At 37.1% G+C, this 18,542-nt stretch overlaps 1 protein-coding gene across 14 annotated transcripts in view; it reads right to left on the bottom strand.

Moving 5' to 3' along the window:
* The window catches only part of lrrc7 (leucine rich repeat containing 7), a 645,519-nt gene that overhangs the window by 464,695 nt on the left and 162,282 nt on the right, over positions 1-18,542 (bottom strand). For 12 of the 14 annotated variants that reach the window (XR_010005385.1, XM_062978161.1, XM_008118416.3 and 9 more), the window contains 4 exons: positions 8,743-8,806; positions 7,610-7,684; positions 5,952-6,096; positions 4,887-4,959 (listed from right to left, as the gene is read on the bottom strand). Coding sequence is in view for 13 of the 14 variants with exons in the window: in XM_062978161.1 (XP_062834231.1) it covers positions 4,887-4,959; positions 5,952-6,096; positions 7,610-7,684; positions 8,743-8,806 (357 nt within the window). In the remaining variant the exon portion in view is untranslated. Of the gene's footprint in view, positions 1-4,886; positions 4,960-5,951; positions 6,097-7,609; positions 7,685-8,742; positions 8,807-18,020; positions 18,163-18,542 lie in introns of all 14 variants that reach the window. The other 2 variants (XM_062978164.1, XM_008118420.3) reach the window with 1 other exon arrangement.

Genomic DNA, 18,542 nt, shown 5'->3' on the forward strand with positions numbered 1-18,542 from the left:
AATCTCAAAAAACTGACCTACAGCCCACACCCTATCTTTTATTCTGTCACTAACTACAAGACTACGCTAGTCTGGAGGACTGAAGTGTGTCATCCTTTTCAGAGCTACAGAGTGATTAATGAAGTGGGCTGGGAACAGAAAAGCTGAAAGCTTTGTTAGACTTTTTATTATATGCCTATGGGTGCCAAGCTGTCATTCAGACCTGGGGAAGTGATCATTTCCAAAAGCAACATCCAGACAAATTGGCCCAGTTGCACATTAGGTTTGTGCTTGACAGAGGCAGTTGCAGACTTAAGTGAACATGCTTTAGTAGACCACCTGGCAAAAATGTCTTTCTGCACTAGCCAAAAATACATTTTCCATGCTATTCCCCTGTCAGTTACCACCAGAGCTAAAATGAATAATAATGCTGGAAACAATGGCATCCATACCAATATAATGACCATGGATCTGTGCAATCTCAATATAAAAGGTTCTACTCTTCAATTTAGGTAACCATTCACCAGCGTAATATCGAAATATCAGTTTCAGAGCCCAGCAGAGTATCATTATCTGTTCTCCCTTCTCAGTCCTAAATATTATCCATGTTAAACTCCATTAGAATAAATAATTTTTGGACATAATATGAACAAGAGAAAGTCAGGAAGCCTTGGGCCTGAGTGGACAACTTTAGTGGCTGAATTAACTTCCTTATAGTCCTCTGACTACCCTATGAAATATTTGCCAAAAGCCTATGCCAGACTTGAAACCATGTTGGAAGTAGTATCCTAGCCTTAGTTGTATAGCAACTGAGATTTGCAAATGGTATTTCATTTTTTTTCCAGTGACTCTACAATAAGCTCCACCAGGTTTGAGAGTAGTACCATTTCTGCCTCCCCTCCACACTTTCCACCTAGCTATTTTGAAAAATATCCTTTCCAGAATACTCAGTTTGTCTTTTGACCGCAATCAGAATGTCTTAAGACCAATTCAAACATTCTAAATAATCACTACAGACCTCTGTTTGGACACTTTGCTTTTAGACTGCATATATGATAATGTGATGATGTTGACTATTTGACTGCAGTTTTACATACACATTCACAAAGAAAAACAGGATTCTAGAACAACGAAATTGGTGATGGGGTGGAGGGATGATGAGGGCACTGTCCCTTCCAAATGGGAATTTTATCTCCTCAGGTGAACTTTTCCTTATGTCTCCACATTTCCAGTACTACAGTAAAATAAAGTATTAGTTGAGTGTTTAGAAATATATGCATTAAAAAAGGAGGGCAAGCTAAAAGGTAAAAGCTACGATACCAGGGGAATGTGAACACAGCAAGAGTTCTACATGTAAAAGATTTTGTAGTGTTGCACTCTCTGCTATGCTAGAAATTCCGGGAGTGAAAAAAAATCATTTGATGTATGTGAATTCTTATTTGGGGGTGTACACCCTCATTCTGCCACTCCCTCTGTAGATACCTCCTTGCGTTATTTTTGATGTGCTGCTCTTACTACCTCTACTTACTACTACCCTGTATAAGCTGATCTAATATCCACAGTGTCATATAGAGGTTTTCTGCTGGGCTAGTTCTATTTTGCTTCTCAAGGTATTTCCCCTTCTCATTGTACTGTGTAGGCTTCTGACAGATGGGAATAAAGTACTCTCTAGGCACGTCCATCATTTCCCTCAGATTATCGCTGGGATCAGGGTCAGTACTCAAACCAGAGTAGCACTTGAAATATGCACCTCCTTTGGGAACAATGTAGTGACAATTTAATAAAAAACATATCAAAATGGATTGCAAGTACACCTTTCTTTCCTGTCAGTTTCTCTCTTTTTCAAGAGAAAAAAGTATATTTTGCTGTGTGAGGAAGCCTAAAAACACAGTCTACTTATTCAAGAGGATTTGTAAGTTCCAGAAAGCAACACAATAGTTCTAAATATGCTTAAAATGTCCATTTCAAGATTTGGATTAAGGGGCTAACTAATTAGGATTGCTGCTATGACAGTCTGTTAGTCTACCTTTAACTTTTGTTTATCCTCTTTTGACCTTCAGGACTGGCGATAGAGAGGACTGAAAGGTTAGGGTGCTCTCTACAAACAAATAGGTAGTTATGGAAGAGGTGTCAATCTTGTGACCCTCCAGATGTTTGGGACTCCAACTGCCAGAAAACCTAGCCAGCTGGACCAATTGCCAGGAATTCTGGGGGCTGAAGTCCAAAACACTTGGAGGGCCACAAGTTTGATACCACTGGTCTACAGTTTTCACCAGATTCCTTCTGGGGTCTTATACTGCTACAACATCAGTTACAGCTGCATTAGCAGTGGTTATATTTTTATACACATGCATAAGGAGGTATCCGGTATTCTGTTACAGAAACCATGTAAAGGGATCTTGTAGCACCTTCTTCACTGATCATTTACTGCAGCTTAGAACTAGTTTGGGACGAACCAGTTTCACTGTGAAGGTGATTAGACTGACAGGTCTGAAATTGATTTGAGGCCAGGAATGTGATTACATCAACCACAGAACCTGGCAGCAAACCTGTCTGCAGGATCCCCGTCCCCCCACATTTCCCCCCATTTCCAAAGAGATGTACATCAAGCACTCCAGAGGCATAGGAGATTTTTTTAAAAGGACAGTTAAGAATTGAGGTAGTCAATTACCCTTCCCAGAGGTCAATTAACTCCCTGCTAGCCATCCATGCCCATGAGGCATTTTTCGACAGCTCCCTCATCCCATACTCTCCAGCCCCAAAGCGCTTCAGCAAAAGCAGGGATTTATAAAGCACATTGCAATCTGTGGAGCGAATTTTGCCCTGCAATTGGAATACATTAGAATCTGCTGCAGCGCATCAAAGAGTTAAACTCAGACTTTCCTGCAATTTTCTTTCACGTGCTATTTCCACAGTGTAGCATGCATTAGCGGTATGCGTTTTGTAGCTACCACAGTTTTGAGTCAGCTTGGAACCGCATTAAATCAGTGTAAATGGGACCAAATAGAATGAAGTTGGTAGCAATTTGTTCTCTTGGTCTCTAAAGTGCTACAAAAACCCTTTGAATACTGATATTCCAGATTAACCCGGCTATGTTTTGAATCTTACGTATTACATTCCTACAATACAATGTGCCATGTTGAAGGCCAGTGTTGCATACAGGCACAGCCTTGACCACCTCCCAAACCCTTAATAGCTTAGCATGAGTATTGGTAAGTGTTTACAAAATCTCTTGCTAAGTTTTTCAAGGACTCAGACAGAATATTCACAAGAAATATATGCAGGGATAAGCACAGAGTACTGCACCTATTGCTTGTTGCAGATATGAGATAATTAAAGGTTAAATCCAGAACACATGGGGAGACTGGAGAAAAATGTACTGTTTTAAACATAAGTTTCAGTTCTGTTCATGTTATTTGTATTGCTATCTAGTCTGCCTTGAAAACATTTAAAGCTGAAAGACACAATAAAAATACCCTAAACAATAAACAATTGTAAAAACTATTACTATCATAGATTAATATAATTCAGGTGAATGGTGTAACTTTTTAAAGCAGTGAGCCTGATTTAAAAGCATCCTCACAGATATGAATCTCATGCCCTCCAACATTTAACAGTTGAAAACTGAGAGAGGTGTAGCTGAACAATAACTGAATGTGATCAGGGGAAGAACATACATAACTAACACATAAGAATGTGGAGGTGAAAGTACTGAGAGTGATTGGTACTTTAGGCCACATAAATAAGCTAACAGACATAAGAAGTTTCAATTGCTTGCCTGGCCATGCCTCCACTGTCTTTTCTTTCAAGAGAAAAGATAGATAAGATAATTGGAATGCCCCATGGGGACAGAATGAAAATAATTCTCTCACTACTGACAGCGGGAGCTGTAACTGAGAAGCATTAGAATAGACCATATAATAGAAAAGAACATTGTGGGTACAATCCAGCTGAAGATAAGCACTCCCTAAGTTTCATTTGTTTTTAATCAAGTAACTGTTTAATTCTTCTGTTGAAAGCAACTGTGCTTAAAGAAAAATAGACTACTTAAAATGTGCTTGTGCGCCTTCAAGTAGTCATCTGTACAAGCACAGAGGTGCCACCATAGATTTGTTCCTTTTTGGTTTTTGTTCAGTAAAAGAAATTGATCAAAAGATGCAGGACATCTGGGTGCAGAACACCTGGAAGAGCTCCCCAGTCATGGACAAGAATACTGATGAGAGATGTTCTGGATCCTGTCTGAGGTAACATTTTGTCAGTTGAGAAAGACTTAACTGTCAGCAAGGCATGGACATAGCTGAGGTGTTACTGCCTGTGGGCCATTAGATACTTCAGCCTTAATAGTCAGATCAATCACTAAGCAGTACTTTGCTGGTATAATTAAATCATTTTGAAAGCATGCCCTTGGTATTTGCTAGAGATCAGCAAACAAGTCCATATGAGCAGAGATCAAATGTTCTCATCCAATACAAAACTATTAAGAAGGAAATGATACCAGGGTAAAAAAAAAGTGAAGGAAAAAACATGCCTAATGGAGGAAAAGAAAAAAAGTGTAACAGAAACAAAATCTAGTGAATATTCTCACAGATGCTATCATCACAATGGTCAAGAAGTAATGGAAGGAATTTTGAATGTGTGTCATGAGATATGGCTTTCCTCCAAAACATTCACTGCCTACCTTAGAAAGTCTGAATGTTTGTTGTCCTTAGGCTTAGAATCTCATATGTATAAGAAAAAAAATGTGGGTGAATCATGTTCCTGGAGAATAAATTTCCTATCTATTCTACAATCTTAAGCACATTTAAAATGAGTAAGTGCCATGAGCATGGTGGGATTTACTTCCAAGTACAGGATAATGCTGCACACTATGGTTGATGGTAAAACTCTACAAAATCTTTTGAACTTACTTTCCAATGGCATTGGGCAGGACTGTGAGCTGATTGTCATCTACTTTTAGAGTAGTAAGCCTTTTCAAAAGCCCTGAGAAGAGAAGAAGAGAAGAAAAGGAAGATTAGATGAGATATGGAATTAGCATACTCTTTATTTTTGTAGCACAAAGTGCAAGGTTTTGAGTGTTTTAGGCTTTTTTTCTACAACTACTGAATGGTGTCTATTCAGTAGAAGCGAAATGAAATGAAGATCTTTTTAAGATAAAAGGCGCCTGGCATTCTAATTCAAAGTATCCTCTTCTAGAGATGAGCAACCAGCTGTTCTAAACATACCTGAGAGCTTTTGCCATTGGCAAGTGCATTATTTATGCAAGTAATTCATACATTAGCAACAGTAAAACAAAATAACCGCAATCATACCATTTAAAATTGAATTCCTACATTTGGAAATGTAGTTTCATATACAATTAGGGGTATGAAGACATGAATTAGCTGTAATATGAGTCATTGCAGGATATTTCTTCATAGCAAAACCCTAAATAAATTACATATGTGACTTCTGCTGCATGTCCTGGAATTAAGACTACACTGGAGAAGGCATTTCAAAGTTTGAAGAGAAGTTGTGTTCCTGTTGTGTGTCTTCAAACTGTTTCCTATTTATAGCAACCCTAAGGCAAACATGGGGCTGGGAATGTGTTACTTGCCAATGATTGCCAGTAAGTTTCGATGATTGAGTGGTGAATCTAATCGTGGTCTCCAGAGTTGTAGCCCAATGCTCAAACTACTACACCATACTGGTTCTCTGTATAGAAAAGTGGAAGCCTCTATATATGAAAATAAAATACATTCCTTATTATGAAGCAAGACTTCAAATCTGAGGCCAAATTGTGTGTTCTTATAAAGGTAACACAGCTAACGGCTTCTGGTTATTGGCTCAGATAATGCATGGTGGCAATGATGGCAGGAAAGCTTAATCTGGTTCTATGCTCATAGGAAATGTTTGAAAACTAATTAATTTAAATTCCTTTTTGCAATAACAGACCCTCAAAATTAACCATAACATTCATGCTGTTGTTTATTTACCTATAGAATCTGGCAGTTGTTGCAGCATGTTGGAGGACAACAGTAGATCTTCAAGGGCTTCACATCCTGATATGTCCATATCTATACTTTCTATCCTATTTTTTGACACATCCAAGTATACCAACTGCTTTAATCTTCCTATAGGCTTGATGACAACACATAAGAATAGGATTAGTTGTGCAGATTGAAAATGCAAACAATAGCTAATATGTAAACATAACGCAATATCATGAGTTTGTACATTTAGTCAAAAGGGCCTCCAAAGAAAATGTATTTAGTCCTGATGTTATATAGGAAAGCACAAAGATACAGTCCTTCCACATATGGATCTAGTCTCATATAAACTGGGAACACAAGAAATCAGCACACAATACTGAAAGGAATGAAAGTCTTATACATGCCCCTATTTAGAGACTAAGAGATTGAGTTCCATGGGAGCTGGGGGAGAGGGTTACATAAGAGAAAAATTCTACTTTTAATTTTAAGTTGCAATGCAATTTGGTTTCTTCACATAGCACAATTATCTACAGAAGCTGCATGTGTGCAAACCACAGGGATGTTGCCTTCATGTTTTATGATCTCACACATTCCCATGCTCTTGATTTAAGAAGATGTTTTTCTATATCTTTTACATGACTGTATTTAAATAATTGAAATCTATTTTGAAACATTTTGTGCCACCACAACCAAGATATTCTTTAAATGATGCACCAAACCTATTCTTATGGCTACAAGTTGGTGAAGCTACAACATGAGTCAGTCTAGAATATAATTTACAGGATATATTTTCATGTTTAATTCAGTTCTCTCCATCATCAGCTCCCATGATGACTTCCAAAGCCAGCTAGAACTGTCATGGTTGAGGGAGAGCTTACAAAGGAATGTTGCAGAAGTTGGAATGGCTAGTGCAACATATTATACTATTCTATTTTTCAATATACTATTATCAGAATAGTAATGCTATCATGGCATGGTAGTCCTGTCATGGCACCTGGATATTCAACAATGGTAGTATATTGAGTTGGACAGAGTCAATCAAAATGCAGGATTTGCATCAATCATGTAGGTAAGTAACACTTCTCTCTTATTTGCTATGCATCTCAAAAGCCGCTTTAGTATATTTTCTAGTTCCAACAGAATAGCTATTAGGAGTCTGATTATATAGTATCAACATTATTGGCTCCAGATACAGCTCTTCAGAAAGATCTGTTATGCAAATCTGAGTGGCTGCCACTTTATTATGCCAGACATGATTAAATTATGCAACTTGAGAGGCCTGCCACAGAAAAAAAATCAACTTAGTTCAAGTTCAAATGTACACACCTCCCTTCCTCCCCCAACACACTCTAGTTCATTTGAAAATACATTTAATCACTAGGAGGGGGACCCACTTCTTTCACATTTGCAAATAAGCACATAAAATTGAACTTGCTCCCTTTCTGAAACCTGTACAGTGCTGCTGGAAAAAATGTATCATTTACTGAGGGACATTCAGTAATAGTAACAACATGGATAGTTTGTCTGCAAATTAGCATGAACAAAATCTATACTCACACTAACCTTTCTTTGTTATCAGGCATAAATAAAAAAGGAGCAAGAACTTCCAAAATATTCATTTATCATATTTCCACACAAATCTATACAACAAATATCCATACCCCAGGTAGTGTTTGAAGGGCATTATTGTCCATCCATAATTCCTTTAGATTTTGTATTTGCTCCAGAACCTCAGGCTGTAAAAAAGTAAGGTTTTTTTAATACATACAGTATTTAATTAAATCATACTGCATTACAATTTAGACAAACCATCCCACATAAAACTAAACAGAACTGCAACTCTTTAATCTGCCTTTTTGTCATTCCCTTATAATAATGCTGTGTTTATTACTTGTGATTGTTATGTGAACTATTTATAAAAGTTACATTCCTGATTTTAAATGGCTATTTCTAACCCAGTCTCTACTTGGCCTGATCCATGAAGCAACTATAGCAAACTATTTAAAACCAAGAAGGGTAGAAACCAATTACACAAGGGTAGATCTGGGCATGGACATTTTTATTGTGTCATTGTGTCTTTATGGCTTATGTTTTCAACTGTTTTTAATCTTTTTGATAAAAAATAAAAGATAAAATATGATTAAATGAACTACATAAAGTTCCTTGAATCCTAAAGTGGGGGAAAATCTGGATGATAATGGTGATAATTTCTGAAGTATATGGTGCTTACACGTCTCTGTTTCAGTGCCCTAAAGTGAGATCCTTTTAATCTATCAATCTGTTCCCTTGATTAAGTCACATAACAGCAAGTGAGATCCAGAGGGACTGTTCGTATTATTTCACTCTTTATATAAAACATTTCACATGCAGAAATACGTAGAGAGTACATTTCTGAATCTACTGTTTGAACAGAGAGCTGTTGGAGGACCAAGAAAATTCCTAGAGAAAATTCCTAGAGAAAATCCTCTCAGAATTTTCTTGCTCCTCCAGTGAGACTCCAGGGTAACATCTGGAGGAAGCATATCATATAATAGGACCTTAAAAATTCCTAAAGAGGATATATTTTGTTGGATGAAAGTAGAGGAATTTACAGCTATCAGCCCTGCAGCTACATGGGCCTTACTGTATTGAAAGCAAAAAGAGAGAGCGAGAGAGAAAGAGAAGTGGCTTTTCCCTGCAATTATCAGTATACCTTCAGGAGAAGAAAGTCAGCAGGATTGGGTCAGTTTAATAGAGAATTATTCTTCTGTACAATAGCAATTTATTTTGATTTTTGTAAATTAAGTTTCCTTACCAGCTCAGAAAATTCATTATTGCCTAGGTCAAGCCTCTCCAGCTGTGTCAGTTTGTGCATTGACCTGTAAACAAGCAAAAAACCCAGATCATGACAATTGTATCCAGCAGCAACAATTAGACCACACTTACACTGAATAAGCTTATGAGAGATGTGGGGTTTATATGTTATTAAAATTATATAAGGGCATAGATAACACAATGAACATTTCAAATTTTTCATAGTTGAGACCATTAAGAACAAAACGTTCCAAGCTATGTGATAAACCTAGTTAAAATGAGAGAATTTTGGGAGCATATTATGTGTCCACAAACATTCCAAGACACATATTACAGTCTTGTATTAAAAGGCACTTTAAGTAGAAAGGTCTAATATAAAGAGACCTTTTTACTTAACCACAGAATTGTATTCTCATATCTTCCGAGTGTCCTGATTTGGAAGGGCCAATCTGGATTATTCCTCTGTTATCTAACTTTACAGCTGCTTTTAAAATGTACTAGTTTCCCCCTTTCATTTACTTCCCTTTCTCCACAGTTTACTAAGTTCAAAGTGGAAAAATAGTTTGTTTCCAATTAATTCAACAGTGGGGAGAGGAGGCTGGGACACAATTTTGAACTGTGGGATTAGCCAAAAGCACACTGTTATAGTTACTCCTAGCTTGTGTGTTCTTCCCCATTAATCATTTTTGCCCAACCTGACCACACTGATGTTCCTTAGCCATGCAAATCCTAGTCTTCATCAGTGAAATGTTGGAGAACAGGCACCCATCACTGGAAAAACCATGGAATGGAAGGTTCTATATGCACAACATGATGCCTGCACTTTTATAACAATTCCTGGAATTTCCCATTTGAATTCTTTATAGCAGTGGTTCTCAACCTGTGGGTCCACAGATGTTTTGGCCTTCAACTCCCAGAAACCCTAACAGCCGGTAAACTGGCTGAGATTTCTGGGAATTGTAGGCCAAAACACCTGGGAACTCACAAGTTGAGAACCACTGCTTTATAGCAACAAATTGAATAAGCATATCAGATAGATGAACTCCTTTTAAAAAAGAAGTTGAGTGGGAGGAAAACTCCACCGAGTGTGTACTGTCCTGCTATTGTTTTTCGGTGGATTGGCAAAAGTAAGGAAGATTAGAAAGTTGTGGCATGGGGAGTAAGCAGGATAGGGGAAAGGGTTGTATTTCACCTGTGCTTTGAACTAGCCAGATGGATAACATAGAATAAAAATATTAAAATACTTTTAAATATAAAGGGGAGAAACCCAATCAAACCCAAGTACACAGCACAAAATCTAGTCAAAGTTTATAAAAGGAAACAAAGAATGTAAGCAAGCACAGTGCATAATCAAGAAAAAGGTAAGAAGAGAAAAAAGCTATGTTCATGTGCTACTCTGGTGATGGTCTCAGACTATAAAACAGACTGCTGCATTGGATTTAACATGCACATTGCAATCTGCATTACTGCTATTCCAGTCATCTGAACTAATAGTTATTCATTGTGCTCCCCATATGTCTTGTGTAATACAGAAACCAAATTCATTTTTATTTTTATTATGGAAAATGTTTAATAGTTCATACCCCTTCACAATTCTATACCATATAAAAGACATTCTTATAAAATCCAGGAAAAATATAAAATTCTTCTATATTGTATATAATTTCCTCACGAGTCTAATAGCTGCTATTTGTAAATGCACAATTTATAACTTCTGCCTAAAAGAGTCAAAATTTGCCTTTAAAAGGATTACATTGATCTGCTTGCTCTGGACTGGCATATTTCTATTATGGCTCGACAATAAAAAAATTTAAGTATTAGGCATACATAAATAATAGAAGCATATTTCTAAAATGTTCTGGTATTAACTTTTATCACTGTGAAAGGATAAAATCAAATGTGAAGAAATGCATGAGTCATGTTATTCGGCAATGAAAAAACCTGACATTCTTTGATATTTGGAGTAGCTTGGTTAATAATAATGCATACTAACTCCTGGGCATAAATCCAGGAGATGGCTCCAACTCCCAGGTGGCAAGAAAAAACTGTCAAATAGGGTTGGTACAGGCGGTGGCAGTCTTTTGACCATGGAGGACTTGGTGTAAATAATAATTTTTTAGTGTAGAATTGGGGGAGAGGGGGCTAGAGAAAAATATGGGGTGAGATTTTCAAGTGTACTGTAATTGCTTTGGAAATAGATGCTTAAAAACATTCTGCCTTTCTATAATGTAGTGTTTCTCAAACTCTCCTCCTCCAGCTCTCAGAAATCTTAGCCAGCTTACCAGCTCTTAGAAATTGTGGGAGCTGAAGTCCAAAACACTCGTAGAAGCACAGTTTCAGTTACACTGAAGTAGAGCAGTGGTTCTCAATCTGTGGGTCCACAGATGTTTTGGCCTTCAACTCCCAGAAATCCTAACAGCTGGTAAACTGGCTGGGATTTCTGGGAGTTGTAGGCCAAAAACATCTGGGGACCCACTGGTTGAGAACCACTAATGTAGAGGAACAGTGGTATCCAGAGGTCTGTCGTTCTAGGACTCCCAAATCCATGGATGCTCAAGTCCCATTATATACAATGGTGTACAAATTGGGTAAAAGGTGCAAAACACATAATGGCTTCTCTAGACCTTATCAAACCTGGCTTCGGTCATGGACATTCATCCCCCCCATTTATTTCTGTGAGACTAGGACAGCATAAAGCAGAAGGAACAATAAAAGAAAATATGACAACAAATTATATAGGCTACTATTTTCTTACACAATTTAATCTTTAGAATTATCAAGAGTGCTGGTTGTTAGATTTATGCTACATGGGAACACACTTATTAGGCAAAATGAATCATACAAGTGTATGCAAAGTATTATAGTAAGAATGAAAAAGTGATACAAATAATACTGTGTTTGATAGCAAATACGTTTAACATTCCTCTTTAGGGAAGATTTGTACCGCTATTTAAAGAAAGATATGAAGAAGTATTGGTGTGAAGTTTGATTTTAGTTGAATACCTAAATTGTTCTTGTCCCTCAATTCAAATCCCCCGTTTATGATAAAATAAACAGTTGCTCTGATATCAGTATATGCCAAATTAACACAAATAGTATTCTTCAACCATAGATCCTTGAGGATATGGTGATGTGGTTGTCATGGTTTTATGTTCTTTGTTTCTTTTACTACTAAGTCTAATAATCACACCATGCTTCTGTCATACTTTCCTATACCTCTGAACTAAAGCTAATATTTCATTGTTTATACTTTCTACATTTGAGCCATAGTCCAATACATGCAGGCATGTTCAATCCAGTTCATTTTAGTCTTTTAAGACTGTATGTGTACCCCACAACAACTAACATTTGTGACTCTGTAAGAGAGAATCCCAAACCCTTTCCAACAAGTATTTATAAAAATAACATAATAACTTTATTTTCCTATCTTGCCTCCATCTCTTTGAAGGGATTAGGGGTTGCTTACATGGGGATGAACCCAAACATAGATTAAAACATGAATCAGTTAAAATTAGCAGCATTATAACAACATAAAACCACACCATCAAACAATCAATAGCCTAAACAGTAATAAATACTGGAATCTTTTTTTAAAATCAGCTCAATTAAGTATCAGTTTACTGACTAATCAGGCTAGAATCTAAAGGCAAGATCCAATGCTTGACTTCCACTCAAGTATGAAGAAGGAATGCCCCACTACACAAAATGTTCAACTCCCACTTGCAGCAATTTGTCCATGACAGCAGCAGCAGCAGCAGCAGCAGCAGTTAAAAGTAGGATTGCCAAATTTTCAAAACAGGAATAAGGGGCAGTCAAAATTCATGAAGTGTAGCATACACCATTAAAGAAGTAGCTATTAACAAAGTTGTATTCTATCAAAATACCAATTAAATGCATTGAGTGTGCATATGTCATTAACAAGATGCCAACCAAACTACTATTCACATACGCATCTCACATACACCTCTTTCTCTCTCTCTTTCACACACACACACATACATAAACACACACAACTGCAACCTTTGTCTCCCTCTCTACCTTGGTCTGTCATGACTTCTGTAATGAGTGAGTAAGTGAGCATGGTATTTGGGCAGCTGAAGTCATGATCTGTTAGGTCTTCTGTTCCTCACCAGACAACATGCTTTCTTATTCCTGCAAATCAGTCTCCTGTTTTCTTAAAGGGCCAAGACCTGATAATACTTGGGGTTTTTTTTTACAATCTGGTAAATATACAGATGGTACTCCGGACTTTCAGATTTGATTATTCACAGATTTGATTAATATGTCATCTCTAGAAATCTCTAAGTTCTCCAATGTAAAGCATCCGAAAGATCTAGAAATTCTCAAGGATCTGTTCTCTCTGGTAAAAAAATAGCATTTCGAAATCAACATTATTTTTTCTACTTTCGTAGAAACCCTTTTGAAAGCAGAGAATCTACTGTATAACAGAATAAATATGGAATAGTTAAAATAATCTGATACAGTATATATTACGTAAAGGTGAATCCAACCTTGGAAATCAATATGATTTAACAGAAAAATGTTGTATTAAACCAACAAGAAGCTTCTCCAGATTTCTACTGAAATTAACTGACTACCGCCTACATAATATCACTTCACATTTGGTATGTAAATGCTCACTTATTTCATTTTTTCATGCAAGGACAAACAATGAGTTTTCTCCTCATTGTGGGAGTAAATGAATATAGTTCATTATATTCCCTCCATATTTGGAAAAGTCCTAAAGTATTGCAATGGAATGTCCTAAAGTATTGTGTTCTGTGTAAGAAAGATTTCTGTATAAAACAATAATTGACATATCAAGTTTTAAATGGTTCAGTGAGTCGTTTAGGTCATAGTAGGCATGTGCAATTGATAAAAAATGTTTCAGAAGTCATTACAAAACTAGGGGGTGCTGGTGTTTCATTTCTAAAGTGTTTCTAAAGTATAAAAGGTAAAGGTAAAGGTTTTCCCCTGACGTTAGGTCCAGTCGTGACCGACTCCATGACTGCATGGAGCACCGTTACCTTCCCGCTGGAGCGGTACCTATTTATCTACTCACATTTGCATGTTTTCGAACTGCTAGGTTGGCAGGAGCTGGGGCAAACAGCAGGCGCTCATTCCGCTCCCGGGATTTGAACCTGGGACCTTTCGGTCTGCAAGTTCAGCAGCTCAGCGCCTTAACACACTGCGCCACCACCAGGGGCCCTTCTAAAGTATAGTTAGCAAAAATGTTACTATAACGAGAGTAATGAAATTTCGTTACTTTTTTCATTAAGTTTAAGTGGGGAAGCTTCAGGGGCTCATTTCTCCATCATTTCTAGAGCTATTGTGATGAATCATGCTATAATTGTACCACACATTTTCCACTGTTAGCCTATGAAATTTCAGAACTTTACATTCAGCAACTAATTTTGGGGGAATACTTTGAATTTTTTTATAAACAATTAAAAAACTACAAGAGCTATCTACTTGAATTTAATATACAGTGCACAAGACAACCAGAGCTTTAATCCCCAGAAGTTTCAAAAAGATTCACACATCTACTGGTTTTTGGGGACAAAAACATTTATCCCTCAAAAAGTCACAGCAATCCCCTTGAATGCCTGACTGTCTATATGACACACAATTAACCACATAACTTCAACTTATCACAGATTTATACTATTACTTACTTTAGTCCTTTTTGCAGATTCAATTATTTATTATTATTAGACTCACTCTAAATGGCAGGCTACAGCAGCCTTAATTGGAGCTTTCTGATGCTGAGCACTGCATTCTGGGAAATGTAGTTTAGGGCAGGGCCTTTTGATTCTCTTCCATGGGGCCTCGCCTTCACAAACTACATTTCCCAGAATGTGTTCTCAGCTTCCCGCTCAACCCTGTTAGTCCTGCCCCCTTCCTTATGGCAACCGGCAAAAGGGTCTTAATTTAAAACACTAGCAATAGCCTTTTGGCTGAAATTGCTTAATGCTTACACTGAAAACTAACTAAACTAACATCCAAATGTTGCAGAATCTTAACAAAAATCATTGGTGAGTGTTTTGATTCTAAATCGCCTCCCCCTTCCTGCATGTTTCTAATATTGATTTGTATGCACAAATTTAACAAATTTGATACGACTTACAAGGAAACGATATCTTTGCACACCCTTAGTAGTTATGCTTAAAGCCCAAAAGCCCAAAAGCCTGGAGAGAACTCAAAACTGCAACAGCCATTTTTGCTGTGATAAGAAATGTATTTTCCAAGAAGCAATATAGAGTCTGGAAAATGTGTTATCCCTAAAACTGAAGTATTTTCTAGATTGTGCTTTTTCTGCATGGCAAGAGGTTAAACTAGATGGCCTATATAGTCTCTTCCAACTCTCTGATTCTGTGATAATAGGCACATTTTATTCTTTTTAATACTGTAAACTGGAATAATTGTAATGGAAAACATGTGATATTTCCCTTTGCAATAGGAGTTTACAAAAACATGCAAAACTTAAAATCTGCAGTGAGAAAAAGCTTCTTTACACCCTGAAACACTTCTTAGAAAAAGTGGCCAACTGCTATGCGACTCCCTCTCCCTGAATTCTTGATCCCTTCTTGTGAAAGTATTGTGGCAGCTTTGTACTAAAGAACCCATTTTTGCAGATAATTTTTTTGTGCAAAATGTTAAAGAGAACTGATTTTTACACAGATAACTCATTTGTGACAATTTTTTTCACCAAAACCCAAAAAATGCATAGAAGTATTTAAAAAAACTTGTTAATCTCACCCAGTAGGAATAAAACTAGAAATTCTTTCTTCTCACATATGAGAATGAAGGCCCTACTCCCACTTCCACCATCTTCTCAAGCATGGTTGGTGGAGACAAGGGAGAGGGCCTTCTTGGTGGTGCCCCCCCGACTTTGGAACTCCCCCTCCAGGGAGATTAGGCAAGCCCCCACACTGTTCGCCTTTTGTAAGGAACTGAAAACCTGGATGTTCCAACAAGCTTTCGAGAAGGATTAATCCCTAGGACACAGTCCCTAATCACCATATAGTAATCTGTTTTGCACCTCACCACTTCCCTAGCCCTGTGATACGCTGTTTGCACTACCCCTCAACCAGTCCTATTATAGCTAATTAGATTCTTTTTAGTATTCCTGACCATTGAACTCCTGAACTTCACCTGATTTAGTTTCAATGTACTCGGTGTATATATATATATATATATATATATATATATATATATAATCATAGAATCATAAGAGTTGGAAGAGACCTCACAGGCGATCCAGTCCAACTCCCTGCAAGAAGCAGGAAAATCTCATTCAAAGCACCCTCGACATATGGCCATCCAGTCTCTGCTTAAAAGCCTCCAAGGAAGGAGCCTCCACCACAGCCCGGGGGAGAGAGTTCCACTGCCGAACATCTCTCACAGTGAGGAAGTTCTTCCTAATGTTCAGGTGGAATCTCCTTTCCTGCATATATGTGTGTGTGTGTGTGTTTTATCAGGGTTTCTGTATTTTATGATGTTTTATTTTATTTTTATTTCTTCTTTTTTAAGTCTTCATTTTATTTGTCATCATTTTGTTTTACTAAATTACAGCTAGGTTGTTTATATTGCTTAATATACTTTGTCTTGATATAAACTGTTTGTATGATTTGCTTTAGGCATTGAATGGTTGCCATATGTTGGAAACTACCCTGAGTCCCTTTCGGGAAAATAGGGAGGTCTATAAATAAAGATTGTTGTTGTTGTTGTTGTTGTCATCATCATCATTATTTATTATAAGCAAATATTTACATACCGAACTCTTACCACTATACTCGGGCAATCATGTAACGCTGGAAGAGGATAGAAAATATTTAGGTTGTGACAACTGTGTCACACAACTGTTTGCACGCAATTGTTTTACCTTGTCTTTTCTATTTCTAATAAAGAAAACAATAACTGAAGTTTACTTTCTCTTACTCTATTTGTAATGTGCCAGTTTAAAATAAATGGACATTGTTTCTTGAACAAATGTTTTAAAATGTAAATGGATCATATTATAGTTGAAAAAATGCTGCCACTACCATATTTCATATAGTTTTCCATACTGTTCTTACACCACAAGGAATATATATGTAAACTCCATGTTTGTCCTGAAAGATTCCAGACATGGTTCAGTTTTTGACCTGTCTTTTTAGAAATGGATGTAAAATTACCTTATCATGTTAGAACTCATACTTTAAATTTTGACAATGAAAGATGCACGCACACACATCTACCAAAAGACAAATCTTTGAAAAACCCTTCACTTCTTCTCTTCTCTCTCTCTCTCTCTCTCTCTCTCTCTCTCTCTCTCTATATATATATATATATACACACACACACATACACATATACATATATACACCTTTCAAGAAAGTATGATAAATGAAATGATGGCGCACTAACTGGATCAAACATTTTAAATCCATTAAAATGTCCTATTTCTACACTGCACTATAACATTCAGCTTTTCCAATACAAACCTTATCCGAGATCTCAGCAAAATGCCTACCAAGTTTTCTGTTTTAGAGTTTATGAGAATAAACCTAAAAATCACTCTGGTGTTCAAGAATAGTAACTTTGGCAGGGTTGTATTTATTTCTCTATGTATAAGCCAGAGCTATTTGAGACAGCCTAGAGAAACGCAGAGTGACTTTAGCTTAATCTCCCAGTTTTCTATATCCCAGTTTTCCATATCGCACAGAGAGTGGAATTCAGAAACAATTCCCCATAGGGGACATGAGTGTCTGTTAATATGCACTGGGGCTTGGAAACATGTGAATATGAAGAACAAGCCAATCTTGCCTCTCTGGAATGTCTGATGCAGTCTCTCTGTGAGAAAAACATTATTTTTGAAGCAACTTCAACAGGGACAATTGGAAGAATTAATAAAAATTTGAAGCTTACCTACAGTATCCCTATATTGAGATTAATGTCACTTCAAATGTATTGTTATTGTTAAAGAGTATAATACCGTTGAAAAAAGTATTACGCAAGATATAGTGGCTGCTTCAGCTATGTTATAAATTAATAAATATTGATCCTGAAAATGTATGGCTGTGCTGTGAATGAATAAGTTTCCTGGGAACTGGCCCAGTGCACATTTCAGTAGAAGTTCACATATTCAGAGGACAGATTTTCTTCTTCAAGAAAATGTGCACATTCATAACCACAGCAAACATTTTGCACAAAGGTCAATATGGTAAGAGGCAGCCTCCATCAGCATGTAGTATCACCAAACTGTTTTGGTTTCATAGTATAGCGTGGGAGAACTACCTCAACACAGCCTATTCGTGCTGATGCTCCTGATGCTGCCATTTCAGGTGCTCGAAAAGGTGCTGCCTTCACATCCTCTGCTGTTGGTGCCATAGTACTCTCCCAGGCGATGGGGCAAGGGCACACTCTGGATCTTCAAATGCTAAGATGAGAAAAATCAATTTCAATGCCCAAAAAGATGGAACTGCTAGAGCAGAAGTGGTGACTAACACTACCAAATGGATTATGGCACTAAAGAGAGAGCTTAGATATAACAACAGGAAAGAACTGGAAACTAAATTCTGTCTTTCTATGTCATCTTAAACAAAATGATAGATCTGAAGGCTGAGAAGAAATGGGGTATTTTCCCACAGATTTAGGCCATATAGCCACAAGGTGAAGGGCAGAAAAAGGTTATTCTTTGCAGGGTTTTCACAAGGTTCTTCATTGAAATGATCCACTAATTCATGACAGTATAAAATAATTTGGAAATTAGCCTAAACAGCTAAAGTAAAATCTTAGTTTTAGTTCAGAATCCTAACC

This window comes from Anolis carolinensis, chromosome 4, assembly GCF_035594765.1.
Source record: "Anolis carolinensis isolate JA03-04 chromosome 4, rAnoCar3.1.pri, whole genome shotgun sequence".
NCBI classification, from domain to species: domain Eukaryota; kingdom Metazoa; phylum Chordata; class Lepidosauria; order Squamata; family Dactyloidae; genus Anolis; species Anolis carolinensis.